The 14,315-nt window shown below is 45.0% G+C and overlaps 1 protein-coding gene across 1 annotated transcript in view; it reads right to left on the bottom strand.

The window, feature by feature from the left end:
* Abcc2 (ATP binding cassette subfamily C member 2) overlaps positions 1 to 14,315 on the bottom strand; it is a 58,734-nt gene that overhangs the window by 22,698 nt on the left and 21,721 nt on the right. Inside the window, 9 exon segments of the mRNA NM_012833.2 lie at positions 1,170 to 1,346; positions 3,412 to 3,538; positions 4,507 to 4,573; positions 5,204 to 5,288; positions 7,189 to 7,335; positions 7,839 to 7,976; positions 9,506 to 9,571; positions 10,531 to 10,785; positions 13,666 to 13,843. Coding sequence (NP_036965.1) covers positions 1,170 to 1,346; positions 3,412 to 3,538; positions 4,507 to 4,573; positions 5,204 to 5,288; positions 7,189 to 7,335; positions 7,839 to 7,976; positions 9,506 to 9,571; positions 10,531 to 10,785; positions 13,666 to 13,843 — 1,240 coding nt within the window.

Here is a 14,315-nt window from a genome sequence, read left to right as displayed (position 1 = left end):
AATCAGAGCTGAGGACCGAACCCAGGACCTTGAGCTTGCTAGGCAAGCGCTCTACCACTGAGCTAAATCCCCAACCCGCGTGTTCATTTTTTTAAAGATTTATTTATTTATTATGTATAATACACTGTAACTGTCTTCAGACACAGTAGAAGAGGGCTTCATATCCCATTACAGATGGTTGTGAGCCACCATGTGGTTGCTGGGATTTGAACTCAGGAGCTCTGGAAGAGCAGTCAGTGCTCTCAACCACTGAGCCATCTCTCCAGCCCAGTGTTCATTTTTTACAAAGGGGAGAAAAGGTAAAAATATTTTAAACATCTAGTCACCAAAAAATGTCTAAGTAAATTATGGTATGTCTATCCAATGGATATACTATAGTTATTAAAATCAATTTTTTATTACAGATTCTTGTATTTGCTTCCAGGTCCCAAGTTTAAAAAGTTGGAAGTCAGTTGTGGTGATGCAGGCCTTTGATCCCAGGTAGCAGACATAGGTGGATCTGTGAGTTTGAGCTCAGCCTGGACTAGCAAGAGTTTGAGGCTAGCCTAGACTAGCAAGCTCCAAGTCAGTCAAGGCTACATAGACCATGACTCAAAACACATACAAAAAAACCAGTTATTTATATAAAGTATGCAGCCATACAGACATGTTTTGCTTGTTTGTAACTATCGTGATTTATCAGCACGTGTTTTCACTACTGTCCTCACTGCCTGTACTGGCTGGTTTCCTGTGTCAACTTGACCCAAGCTGGAGTCATCACAGAGAAAGTAGCCTCCTTTGAGGAAATGCCTCCATGAGATCCAGCTGTAAGGCATTTTCTCAATTAGTGATCAAGAGGGAAGGGCTCATTGTGGGTGGTACCATCCCTGGGCTGGTGTCTTGGGTTTGTTAAGAAAGCAGGCTGAGCAAGCCAAGGGGAGCAAGCCAGTAAGCAGCACCCCTCCATGCCCTCTGCACCAGCTCCTGCCTCCAGGTTCCTGCCCTGTGTGAGTTCCTGTCCTGACTCCCTTTGATGATGAACAGCAATGTGAATGTGTAAGCTGAATAAACCCTTTCCTCCCCAACTTGCTTCTTGATCATGATGTTTTGTGCAGGAATAGAAACCCTGACTAAGACACTGTTTTTCTTCAATGATTTCTGTACCCTTCAAGGTTCCTTGCCCCAAGTACCTTCTCTCCGATCTCAGCCATGTCTCCTCCAGGCAATATTTCCAAGTCTGGGAGGAGAGCGCATGCTTTGAGAACTTGCTGGTACTTCTTTTCATTGTATTCGGACCCAAACAGGATGTTGTCTTTGATGGTTCCATTCTGAATCCAGGACTGCTGAGGGACATAGGCTGTGGATCCCTAAATGGAAAGGAGCAGACCATCTGACAGTCACTCTTACAAAAATGGAGGCTGGACAGTGGCAAGGAACAAGCAACGCTTAGGTTTTAAGGGCTATATTATAGGCTCCCTAAATATCTGGTGTTTATTAATTTTGCTGACTGGAAAGTAAGACCAACCTCCTACCATTAAACATCCTCTTCCCCGCATGTCTTTTTATACGATCGTTATCTTGCCATGGTTTTGAAAACCAAAAGGCATGTACATGCTGCTAGGAATAGGGGTTTAGTCTAATCCAATGACTTGATTAGAACTAATAGAATGTTAGTTCTTTCAAATGGCATAGATGACACCCTGGGGAGAAAAATCCAAGAGATTGAAATTAACACAGTAAAAGGATAGAGACTGGTAAAGGACTGCTTTTGAGAAATGACTGAATTGAAAGTTAGCGATAAAAGGTCTCCTAAAAGGAGTTAGGAGACAGTTATTCTGCACTCCTCTCCGTTACAGCATGCTTTTTAAATGCATATGGCTCCCTGGAGACTGATAAACACTGGCATGATCTCTGCATACTGTGAAAGAAGAAATGTTTGATTTCCCAAGCAGGTTAAGGTGAAGCATCTCGTGCGAACTTTCTCATAATTAAAAGGTAAGCCTTAGAAGGTGCTAAAAAGATCTCTCGGGTCCAAATAGTGGCTGGTTTAATGATTGAAAATTACTTATGACTTCCTGTAAATCTAACTCTCAAGACGCTCAGAGAGTCCATGAAATTTCCACGACATCACTTCCTTCTGTTTTCAAACAGACACGCGAAACTTAACGTTGTGTCTTAGGACTTCTACTTAAAGATGTAGCTCTCGAAGAAGAAGGTGTGCTGGGCACTGTGCCACAAGCCCGAAGTGAAAGCCACTCAGGAGGCTGAGGGAAGACACCACAGATTCAAGGCCAGCTTGCACTGCAGAGGAAGGCAGGCTCCAACGTGTTTTAAAACAAAATGCAAGAAAAGGGGGCTGGTAGAAATGGTTAGTTCCAAAACCCATGAAAAGCTGGACACAATAGTATGTGTCAGTCACACCAGTGTTCCTCAGGGGACTTGGAAAGCAGACACAGTAGAAACCGTTCTGGAAGCTTGTGGGTCAGCTAACGTATATGCAGTAGTGAACAACAACAGAGACATTTGACGTTGTCTTCTGACCTTGACATGCACACTGAGGTACAGGTACACACACACACACACACACACACACACACACACACACACACAGGGGTGGGAGGTGTCAAAGCAAGGAGTCAGTTGGGATATAGCTCAGAGGGAGATCATTTGCCTCATTTCTACAAGGCTTTGGGTTCAGTTCCTACCACTGGGAGGGTAAGAGACTTAACTATGTTGGGTACAAACGCCAGTGTTGACTTTGCTGTTCTTGCTGGTTTTATTGCTTCTTATTGGGACTCTGGTTACAAAGTAAAGCTTTTTGACGTTTGAAGTCTTATTTTATTTCTAAGTCTTTTAAGTGTTTTGCCTGTGTGTGCGTTTGTGTACCACACGCGTATCTTGTGTCCGGAGAGGCCAGAAGAAAGTATTAGGTCCTCTGAAAGGGGAGTCACCGAAGGTGGTGAGCCACCATGTGGATGCTGGGAACCAAACCCCGTCCTCTATGAGGGCAGCAAGCTCTCGTAACCGTTGAGCCATCTCTCCTGCCCCACAAAATTAAGTTTTTAGTAATCTGTTACCACTTTTTCCTAGGTCCTTTTACGTTAATTGCATAGTTTTACAGATGTGAGGTTTTCACACACACACACACACACACACACACACACACATTTACAACAGAAATGCTGTACTGTGAAGGAAGACACCTCTAGTCAACGGTTTAAATAACCCGGTATGCATGTACAATTCACATTGACAGCTCATGAAAACCACAGAGTCTTGGGTTCTTTCTCCAGAGTCTGACTGTATAAGGCTGGAGAGAGGCAGAGAGTCTACAGTTTAGAATTGCGTCAGATGTCTCTAAGACCCAACTGAGGTAACCACACTAAGGCCTGATTTGGGGTCTGAGGTCTTCTCCATTCCACTTCCACTCACCTGGATGGTGATGTGCCCGTGAACGTTTTCCATTTCTCCCAGCATGGCTGATACCAAAGAGGATTTCCCAGAGCCTACAGTGCCCACCACAGCCACCAGTTGGCCTGGCTTTATGTCCAGGTTCACACTGAAAGAGAGAAATGTTTTTGAAGGACATGAGTGGGTGGGGGCAGTCATACAAGGCGTTTCTCTGACTCTTTGTGAAATCTCATTTTAGATGGCTTTCCCATCAAGACTAGAAACTTTGCCGTGGATGTATGGGATCTCGAAGTCCTTCTTTATTACTGCTAAGTCCTCAGACACTGAAGAATGAGTTCTACTTATCGAAAATAAGTTCCCATCAAAGGTGCATTTGCAACAGTAAATGTTCTCCTAGGGGGAGAAAGTTCTCTTAGATCTGATTCCTCTACACTGACTGGGTTAGAATCCTGGGAACTCTTTGTGCCATGACTATTTGAGTTCCTAAAGCACTGGGGACATCAGGAAACTGCCACATCGCCTTTCCCAACCTCCTCTGGGCTGCAGCAGTGGAGCAGGAACGGTGTCTGGTTTCCTCTCTGCAAACTGCGAAGGAAAGCTTTGGGCTGGGAAGGTTCGAGCAGTGACTGCTGCTCTGACCAATCCTGGTGCTGACCCCAGAGTGCACTTCAAGGCTATAGGGATAGGAGAGAGGTTGGGAAGTCATGGAGTTGGTTCCTTGGGGTGAAAGAACATACAGGTTCTGAACTGGAAGGCATCTCTAGCCACAGGACTGAATCTAGGTCCCATTGTCTAGACTGGGGAGAAAAGCTAGATTCTAAAGTTGAGGAAGTGCGTGCCCTTTCTCCAGCCAGTATCTGGAGGAATGAATACTTCATGAAATTTTAACTGCAGACACATGGACTTGCAGCATGAAAGCAGATAGGAAATAGAACCACGGGGAGAGGCTCGGGATAGTTAACTCAGCTCACTCCTCCAGGGGATAGCCTAAACTAGTATCCAAATGAATACAACATACAGTCTTTTCTGGTGTCCCACTGAATAGAGTCTTCTGAGAACAGGGTAGGGCAGGAGGACCCTGAGGAAGAGCTGGAAAGCAAGGGGAGATGAACTCACTCTTGGATTGTGGCTTCCAAGTCCGGGTCCCAAGTAAAAGAGGCCTCTGAAAACTTCACAGCTTTATCTATTGGGAGGAGGGAAAAGGCCCTCTCTTTTAGTTACATGGAGGTACTCATGACTGTCCGTCTTTCCTTAGCCCACATGTTTCTGATTTATCTGTCAGCCCCTGAAATCAGGTGTTGAGCGTATACTAGCAGGGGACAATGAACCAAAACTTGGGGACTCAAATTCCTTGGACCTCTAGATGCCCTGACCACCCCCAACCCCATGCCCAATACGGCCACAGCACCACTCCCACCCTACCCCAGTCCTCTAACACCTAGTCGTCTACGTGAGTTCTATGGTCTTATTTGACCCCTCCCCATATTGGACTCCAGTGGGCGCCTTCTGATTCAGAACCCACCTCAAGCTACCTTCCCAATCCCCGCACTTGGCTCCAGTCTTGAGTTCTGTTTCCTGGGTCCCTTGCAGGACTCCCTGCTTATCTCAAAAATAGCTGTTTTGCTTTGAAGTCTGGCTAAGCACTTTTCTTTAAGTGAGAACACAGTTTGTACTGTTTATTATACAAGACAAATGCAATTCAAAGTGGATTCCCTAGCTCTTTCTTTTCATTCGTTGCTGTGCTTAAGCCCTGCCTACAGTCTGGTGCCAGTACTATGAATAATCTGTGGGAATAACTTCCACATTTGTTTACCAAAATTGCTGACGCGGCGAATGGCAGATGTGTCTAAATCGTCTCCTCCCAAATACCTCTCCAGCCGGTCCACAGAAACACTGGCCTAGAGAAGGGCACACAAGACAATCAGGAGCGAGAAAACCCAGTAACACAGCCAACACAAGTTGGACTCCATGGGCTTTGTACTTGCTTTGGTTTGATTTGGTTTTTCATGAAGTTGGGTGGGTAGGGAGATAGGAGAGAATCTGGAAGGAGTTGGGGGAGGGAAAGAATAAACTCAAGATCTATTATATGAAAAATTCAAAGACTAAATAAAAGCATCATTTAATGATAAAGAATTGGTCCTATGGAAACAAAACTAAGGGGTAAGAAAGGACCACGACTTTGCCAAAATTGGAACCTCCTGACCACTACCACAGACTCAGCCATACCTCAGCCCTGCAAGCCATCCCACACTAGACAGAAGTATATAAAGACAGTATGTCAGCTCTCAGAGACTTGGGTAATTCAACTCTGTCGCTCTTTGGATCCAAACTTTGGACTTATTTCCAAAAACTGTCTACCACCTTCTTCTGTGACAGAACCCTAACTTATACCTACTTCTGGTAACAGGGCCTCAGTCTTACCCCTATTTGATTGAGTCTATGTCTTGATGAACCATCCAGTATTGTAGCTGATCTGCTACAGTATTCTCTATAGCAAGGCTGGCCAAAGATTAAACCTTAGCTGGTCTAAGTAGTGGCATAACACTCTGAGGTTGCTAGACCATGAAGACTTGGGAAGCTTTCAAGGAGCACCCACACTGCTGGGAGGCTTTCAAGATGCATTGTCCTTCCTACTTTCTAGTATTGTTTCTCACAGATATCTAAGCTCTGCTGAAGTATGAAACCTTAACTAGTCAGCTGCCTCATGGATCAGCACCTGAGAAGCAGATTGCCCTACTGCCGATATTACCACACCATCTTTTCTTTTGCCTTTCTTTCTCTTCCTTCCTTCCTTCCTCCTTTTTTTCCTTCCTTCCTTCCTTCCTTCCTTCCTTTCAGTTCATTTATTTATACAGTGTAGCTGTCTTCAGACACACCAGAAGATGGCATCAGATCCCATTACAGATAGTTGTGAGCCACCATGTGGTTGCTGGGAATTGAACTCAGGACCTCTGGAAGAGCAGTCAGTGCTCTTAGCCGCTGAGCCATCTCTCCAGCCCCCCAACCAGACCCTTTTCAGTTCAGAGTTACATCGTGTGAAAGAGTGAAGGCGTGAACACCTTTACTGATCTGACTTTTGTTGCATATGCAATAAACTATATCTAAAAAGAGGGTGCTGTTTCCTCACTGGCCAAATGCCCTTGAAGACAGGAAGGCCTTCTCTTTGACCTCAGTCCTTATGGCCAGAGGTGTCTGAATCTGGCTACCTCTCAAATGAATGCAAGTCAACACCAAAGCCCAAGGTTCCAGTCCTGTCATCAGTCTCCTATCTGCACTGCAGACTTCCTCTTGAAGTCTAGTCCATGGTACCCATGTACTCAGTGACTGTGGTAAGTTCTCAGAACATACAACGGTGTCTCAGGCTCATGCAAGCTTTACTAAGTCAGCGTGAGGCTCTCAAACTTATTAGCACATAGGTTCATGCAAAGTCAAAGTCTTTTCCCTTCTTTGGTGCCATATTTACTTAATGCTGTGTCACTATGCCCTTCGCTTTAGAAAAACAAACCAGAAACTCATCTAGGAAAAAGGGTCTGAGCGGGTGGCGGGTGGAGTAAGTCGAGTCTCCTTGGCTGTCTCAGTAGTCTCTGTGAAGTGCGTGAGGTCAGTGTAATGACCCACATTTTAGCCAGAGAGACAAACTGGGGCTCAGAGAGTTTAGGATTTTACTGAGATCAAACCATGTTTTCAGAAATCAGACGGACTTTTAATACTTAGCTGCAGATGCTAGGCATGAGATACAGTAAGCTAGCGGTCTCACTGTAGGGCCATTAAGCAGTTCTCAGGGGAGTTCCCGTGTACCTGGAGGATCGATGAGGTCACCATGGGAAGCATGGACAGAGGGAAGCGTAGGATATTGAAGAGGGTGATGGAGGTAAATGCCTTCTCCGCATTCAAAACATTGGCGCTATCCACCAGGACATAGACAGAAAATGTGACCACAGACACCTGGGAAGAGTTAGGTCATCAGAAACTCACTACCAAAATGGTCCAGACACCTTTGTACAAAATTTCAGGGACACTGTATATCAGAGTTGAAGGAACCTTAGGGGTGATCCCAATGTCTTCCCATTACCCATAAGATGTTTGGCCCCATTAGAGGAAGAAGGATCCCTTCCAAGGTGACAGAGGCAATGACTGGATCGCTAGGGTCAGAGCTTGGGTCTTCCGTCCCTTTCACTACCCCCACATCGCTTCCCCCGTAAAGACAAGTCTTGTGCAAATCATTCTTGGAGGCCATATTCCTGATGAACGTTCTGAAACCTCACTAGTGGCTGCCGGTCACCCACAGGGTAGAACTAGAGTCGGAGTCGTAGGGGCGGTGACAAGTTTGAGGAAGGAGGAGCGAATCCCCTGAAGTTGGGGATCTAATCTACAGATGCTTGGACTCTCCTTGGAACAGACTTTCCTTTCCAGACTACGACCTCGGTCCACACCCTTACTCTGCTCACCAGGATTGGAGTTATCTGTAAAATGAAGATCAGCAGACTCTGCAGCTGGCCGAACCGCAGCAAGTTCTTGAGTTCTTTCTTCCGAATGCCCTGGACTTGCTCTTGAAATGAAGGTTCCCAGGCAAAGTATTTCAGGATCTAATGGGTCAGAGAATGGCGAACTCAACATTGTCTCCTGGAAAGGCACGGGTACATACATACGGTCTGCCCTTATTTTAGGATCAGCTACCAAAAATTTGGGGGCTGGAAACCTAGATTATGAACTTTTAGTAGGTTAATAGAGAGGTAGCCTGTATTTATTGTCAACCTGCTAATCAATTAATTTTTTTAAATAAACTGTCTTGGTTTTGCCCGTTCAAATAAGGTGCCAAGACATAGAACTCCATATGTTAAAAGTTGGAAATTTCTGGGCGAATCAAGGTGTATTAGTCACCCCACCTTTGTAGGCAACAGGAAACAGAAGCTCTGGGGAAGGGTTCGCTGACAGAGTGGATAAAGGAGGTGACAGATTATCCTTAGGGGTGATCCTAAGATTATCTGAGCTTGAAGAAACTAGAACAATTCCAAGGGGTCTGAGACCCATGGCTTCATGGGCACTTGTACTTCAAATGCATGAGCGCGCACACACACACACAGGAGGGAGGGGGAGAGGGAGGGGGCAGAGGAGGGGAAGGGGGAGAGAGAGAGGGAGAGAGAGAGAGAGAGAGAGAGAGAGAGAGAGAGAGAGAGAGAGAGAGATGTCTGTGGAGGTCAATATCTTGGGGGACCCGCTTTGCTGAATGGACTTATCAATCATCTTTCCCTTCACACCTATAGGTGGGTGTGGCCCTCACCTACGTCAGAGAAGCTCCTCTTTGCAGGGGTGGCGGTTAATGCAGACACTCACAACTAATCAAAGTGCTAAGAACAAGTGAGTGCTGAGTGGTGCTCAGCCCTAACTGGTGGTTCTAAATCACCATCCTCCTACCCCCATGGCCCAGTGAGCATCACGGAAGGACGTCACATAATGTAAGGGCCAGTGATGGGGAGGGCACTGCAAAGCACTGGTTTCTATACGTGACACGGACAGTACACTCATGAACGGACAGCCGCTGTCATTATCTACTGATGGATCGTGTCAGCAGTTCCCCAGGCATAGGGAGGGCACATAGGTCTCACCCTAAGCTGAGGAGCTAGTGGTAGTTAATGGCTACTGGGGGATCAGAAGTCATTTTTCCTCAGGTGTGTGGCCAGTGATACATTTCCATAACCATGTAGCTGTGTACATGCAAATAATCCGAGTTAAACTCAGTGGGTTATATGGTTCTTTTTAAAGATAGGGAATTAAGGAGGAGCTATCTAGAAGTAAGGGGTCAGAGGGAGCAGAAGGGGATAAGAGAATTGAGAATTGTGTGTGTGTGTGTGTGTGTGTGTGTGTGTGTGTGTGTGTGTGTAGGGTAAATATAATCAAAATTTGTTATTTATAAAATTATAAAATAAACTAATTTTTAAAAATTTTTCTATGGTAAATGTAAAAAAGAATCATTTGGGGCAAATAAATAGAAATCGAGTTTCAAGAGTATCCAGAAGGAACAGAAGAGGAAACTGGAGACCTGTAGGTAAAGGAATCAGGAGTCCTGTGGCACTCAATAGTCTGAAACCGTCACCGGTTGTATTCTTCTTCTTACCTTGATTCCACTGAGAATCTCATTCATGATTTTTAAACGTTTGTCTTTATTCTTCATATTTTGGACCTGCCAAGACACGGAAAGACAAAACCCAAATGTACTTCTGGGAGAGAGGGCTCAGGTTTGCTGCTGATGGAGGGCCCTGAGGAAACTGGCTGCCATTTAATCTGAACTTGAGGTGTGCAGGGATGGCATTTATTTCTCTTCAACTCTCACTGTTTCCAATTCTGTCTCCTCTCTCCCTACCCTCTCTCTGACCCTTGACTATGCCAAGCTAGTTGCTACCCATCCTCCTTTATCCTCTGCACCCTCCTCAGCCTGTTCCATGGCTGTTGGCAAGGCTCCTTCCCTCGTGTCATTCAGAGCTTGGCTTTAGATGCCCACCTCACAGAGGACTCCTCGGACCTCCTCATTGACAATATCTACCCACTCATGACTATGTTACAATTGGTTCTCTGTGTAGTACTCATCGGGAGTTGACTCGTTTCTTTGCTGTCTGTCTCTCCACCCTAGAAGTAGAGTACAATGCCCACGAGATGTTTGATTTGTTGGGGTGCCCTTGGTAAGACACGCAGTAAAGAGTCTTAAGACAGTATTTGCTCTTCAATAAATACAAAAACAAGTGAGGGAATAAATCCCCTACACTAGGGAGCCTACATATGAGATTTGTGATTCTGGAAGAGGTACAATGGCGGGGTGATTGTCAAGACATAAACGGAAAGTTGAGACTACCGATGTGACTGCTATGGGGCAGGGGGTGGGGGGTGGTTTATCTTGTTATGTGATGGAGAGACAGGTTTTTTTTTTAAATCACTTTTAAGGAAGCTCAGCAGAACCAGATGGAAAAATTATATACTGAGTGAGCAGTTAGAGGCTGAAAGGAAAGATCAACAAGCTAGGTACTTTTGGGATGATAGAAAGTCCTCCATAACATTGCCCTTCCCCAGCTCCTTCTGGGAATTAGTAGCAAAAGCCAGAGTTTAGATGTTAAAAAGAGACATGCCAACGGGTGACTATTCCTTTACCTGAATATTTCTGATCTTGGTAGCCAGAACTCCATTAACTGGGATTAGGAGAACCATAACCCCAACACCTGCTAAGATGGACGGTCCCAACTCTCTCCACAGGAAGAAGATGGACAAAGTAATCTGTATAACACTTGACCACACCAACTGCATGTAGTTGGTCGCATCCATTAGCTTCTGGGAATCTACAGACATCAAGTTCACCGTCTCTCCAATGGTGTACTGCTTCCTAGCCAAGTTAGATAGGGTCAATGCCTAAAGAAAAAGATTAGGATTTCAGTCAGCGGATAAGACCAAAGATGCCAGGGAACAGATGAGGACTGAGGAAATGAGACAACACAAGGATGGGTTCCATATACACATAGCTTCTCCATGGGATGATGGCCGCGGAGTCCAAACTCCAATACAGTATGGTATCTCGTTCTTGACCATCAGCTCCTCTTATTTTCCCCTTCATTAAATCCCACCCACCACACATCTCTTTGCCCCCCAAATTCTCGTCTATTCTTTGTGTCAACTTAAATGCAACTTTTGAAATGACTTGCCAGTCTCCCAAACTTACAAGAGTTATTTCTTTTGTGTACCAGTACAATGTCCTGTAGTTAACTCTTTATTTACCTTAATTATAATCAACCATTGTTGCTTTGCTTTTCTCTAATTTATCAGTTGTGAGCTGTGAGGATAAGGTCTCCATTTACCCATTTCACTATTGTATCACGGGACGTTCAGTACAGGAGGGAGGAAGAAAATGAGGAAAGCAGGGATGAAAGGACAGAAGGAGGAAGACAGCATTGTAGATCCTTGTCTTGTAGACTTAACATTCGTATTGTGCTTTATTTGTATGTGTATGTGTGTGTGTGTGTCTGTGTGTATGTATGTGTGTGTATGTGTGTGTCTGTATGTGTATGTCTGTGTGTGTGTCTGTGTGTATGTATGTGTGTGTATGTGTGTGTGTCTGTGCGTGTGTCTGTGTGTATGTATGTGTGTGTATGTGTGTGTGTCTGTATGTGTATGTCTGTGTGTGTGTCTGTGCGTGTGTCTGTGCATATGTATGTGTGTGTATGTGTGTGTCTCTGTATGTGTATGTCTGTGTGTGTGTCTGTGTGTGTGAGTGTATATGTGTGTGTGTCTGTGTGTGTCTGTGCGTGTGTATGTGTGTATGTATGTGTCTGTATGTGTGTGTCTCTGTATGTGTATGTCTGTGTGTGTGTCTGTGTGTGTGAGTGTATATGTGTGTGTGTCTGTGTGTGTGTATGTCTCTGTGTGTATATATGTGTGTGTATGTGTGTGTGTATGTCTGTGTGGTGTGTGTGTGTATGTGTGTGTGTGTCTGTGTATGTGTGTGTGTGTATGTCTATGTGTGTCTGTGTGTGTGTGTATGTCTATGTGTGTCTGTGTGTGTGTGTATGTCTGTGGAGTGTGTGTGTGGGTGTATGTGTGTGTATGTCTGTGTGGTGTGTGTGTGTATGTGTGTGTGTATGTCTGTGGTGTGTGTGTGTGTATGTCTCTGTGTGTATATATGTGTGTGTATGTGTGTGTGTATGTCTGTGTGGTGTGTGTTGTGTGTATGTCTCTGTGTGTATATATGTGTGTGTATGTGTGTGTGTATGTCTGTGTGTGTCTGTGTGTGTATGTCTGTGTGTGTGTATGTCTGTGGTGTGTGTGTGTATGTGTGTGTGTATGTCTGTGGTGTGTGAGTCTGTGTGTGTGTGTGTGTATGTCTGTGGTGTGTGTGTGTGGGTGTATGTGTGTGTATGTCTGTGTGGTGTGTGTGTGTATGTGTGTGTGTGTATGTCTGTGGTGTGTGTGTGTGTGTGTGTGTGTGTGTGTGTGTGTAAGGTCACACGGTCATCAGTTTGGTGGCAGGCATCTTTACCCGCTGAGCCATCTCACCACCTCCTTGTAGGTGGTAAGTTAGTCTTCCTGTGACTGACTTGTTTCCAGCCACAGTCTTACAAGGAGGCTGTAGGCATTATGGAGGAGAACATGAGATTTTAGAATGCAGAGGGAAGCCGTGGCGCTCACACATCTGGAATACTATGCTCCCTCTCCTGCTTGCAGGTAAGTTCACGTGCCTGGACCTCGAGACATAGCCTTTTGGCTTCCACGTTAGACAGAGCAGGAGACTAATACTCATAGCCCTGCCCCTTACTAGGCCTTACGCACTGTCTACAGTCGGTCACACCTGTAATCGCACTCAGGAGGCTAAGGCAAGAGTACTGCTGCAAGCTTAGAGCCACCCTGGGCTACATAGGAAGCTCCAGGCCAGCCTGGACTACAATGAGATACTGTATATTGTGATTGGTTTTAGCACCAACTTGCCACAAATTAGAATTAAAAAAAAAAGTAGATACTGTGTCCTAAAGGTCTGTCCTGTTGCTTTAATTGATCAATATCAGGGCTCACCAGGTAAAAACATTTGCCTCCAGACCCGATAACCTAGGGTTTGATCATCAGAACCCACACAGTGGGAGGAGAGAACCAACTCTTGCAAGTTGTCTTCTCACCTACACACACACACACACACACACACACACACACGCATATCTACCCACCCCCACATACACACATATACCTAACACGCACACATACTCATATAAACAGTCACAAAAATAAATGAATGAATGAATGATTGAATGAATGAATGACTGTAATTTTAAAAACTATGTATCAGAGGATAGGTGAGCAAGGTCATCTCAAGCACATGGAATACCTCTCAAACCTCGGTAATGAGAGACTGTAGTTAAAATAGGTAAACAAGTAAACATGAAGGGAAAGATTTGGTAACTGCTAAAGGTAGAAAAAAAAAAACCAGCATCTTTTTTTCTGACTTTACCTCATTTCCTGAGACTTTTTGATTTTGTCAGGAGAGGCAAGGAGAACAAGCATCTAAGGCTTCAGGGCTGAACAGCAGACCCCGGGCAGCCTCTCCCTAGGATGCTCAGTATCAAGAACACATTTCGTGTTTTGACTTCAAAGATGCACTCAGGGAAATCTTATAACTAATAAGAATTAAGTGTCGACGTTATATTTCACTTCCATCCAATTTTCCTCAATCTTGGAGTAACTGCTCATGTTTATTACACGTCTTATGTTTTTATTTTTGTTTTGGCTATGCTTGACATGATCGCTTACCTTCTTATATATCGAAGACATGACGGTTGTCCGTACGCACATTCCCAACACAAAACAATGTTGAAAGTAAGACTGAAGGCAGAAAGATTGGATGAGAGTCACAGCAAACATTAGGATTGCACAGATATAGCCAAACCACACGTATGAGTTAGAGCTCTTCACGAAACCGATCAGCAACCTGCGGGAACAAAAGCAGATTAATCGATACTCACTCAGGAGGTCCCCAAGGGCTCCTCCTCCTCTGCACAACCAAAGCCTCACTCTTGCACTATCGGTGACAGAACAACCAGAATTGTCCCCGGCACATACTAAAGTCAGTCGAGAAGTGGAAAGCTCAATTAAGAAAATGCCTGCATAAGATCAGGTTGTAGGAAAGACTGTATGGACTTTTTCTTAATTAGTGATGGATGGGGGAGGACCCGGCTGACTGTGATGGGACTGCGACTCGGCTGTGGTCCTGGGTACTGTTGGAAAGCAAGCTGAACAAGCCATGAGGAGCAAGTCGATGGGCAGCACCCACTCATGGTCTCCACATCAGCATCTTCCCCAAGGCCCCTGCCCCGTTTGAGTCCCTGCTTTGACTTCTCTCAACGATGGACTACAATGTGGGAGTGTAAAGTCAAGCAAACCCTTTGCTCCCCAACTTGCTT

Source organism: Rattus norvegicus, chromosome 1, assembly GCF_021556685.1.
Source record: "Rattus norvegicus strain SHRSP/BbbUtx chromosome 1, alternate assembly SHRSP_T2T, whole genome shotgun sequence".
Taxonomy (NCBI): domain Eukaryota; kingdom Metazoa; phylum Chordata; class Mammalia; order Rodentia; family Muridae; genus Rattus; species Rattus norvegicus.
Note: the sequence above shows the minus strand (reverse complement) of the source record. Positions and strands in the feature narration are given on the sequence as shown.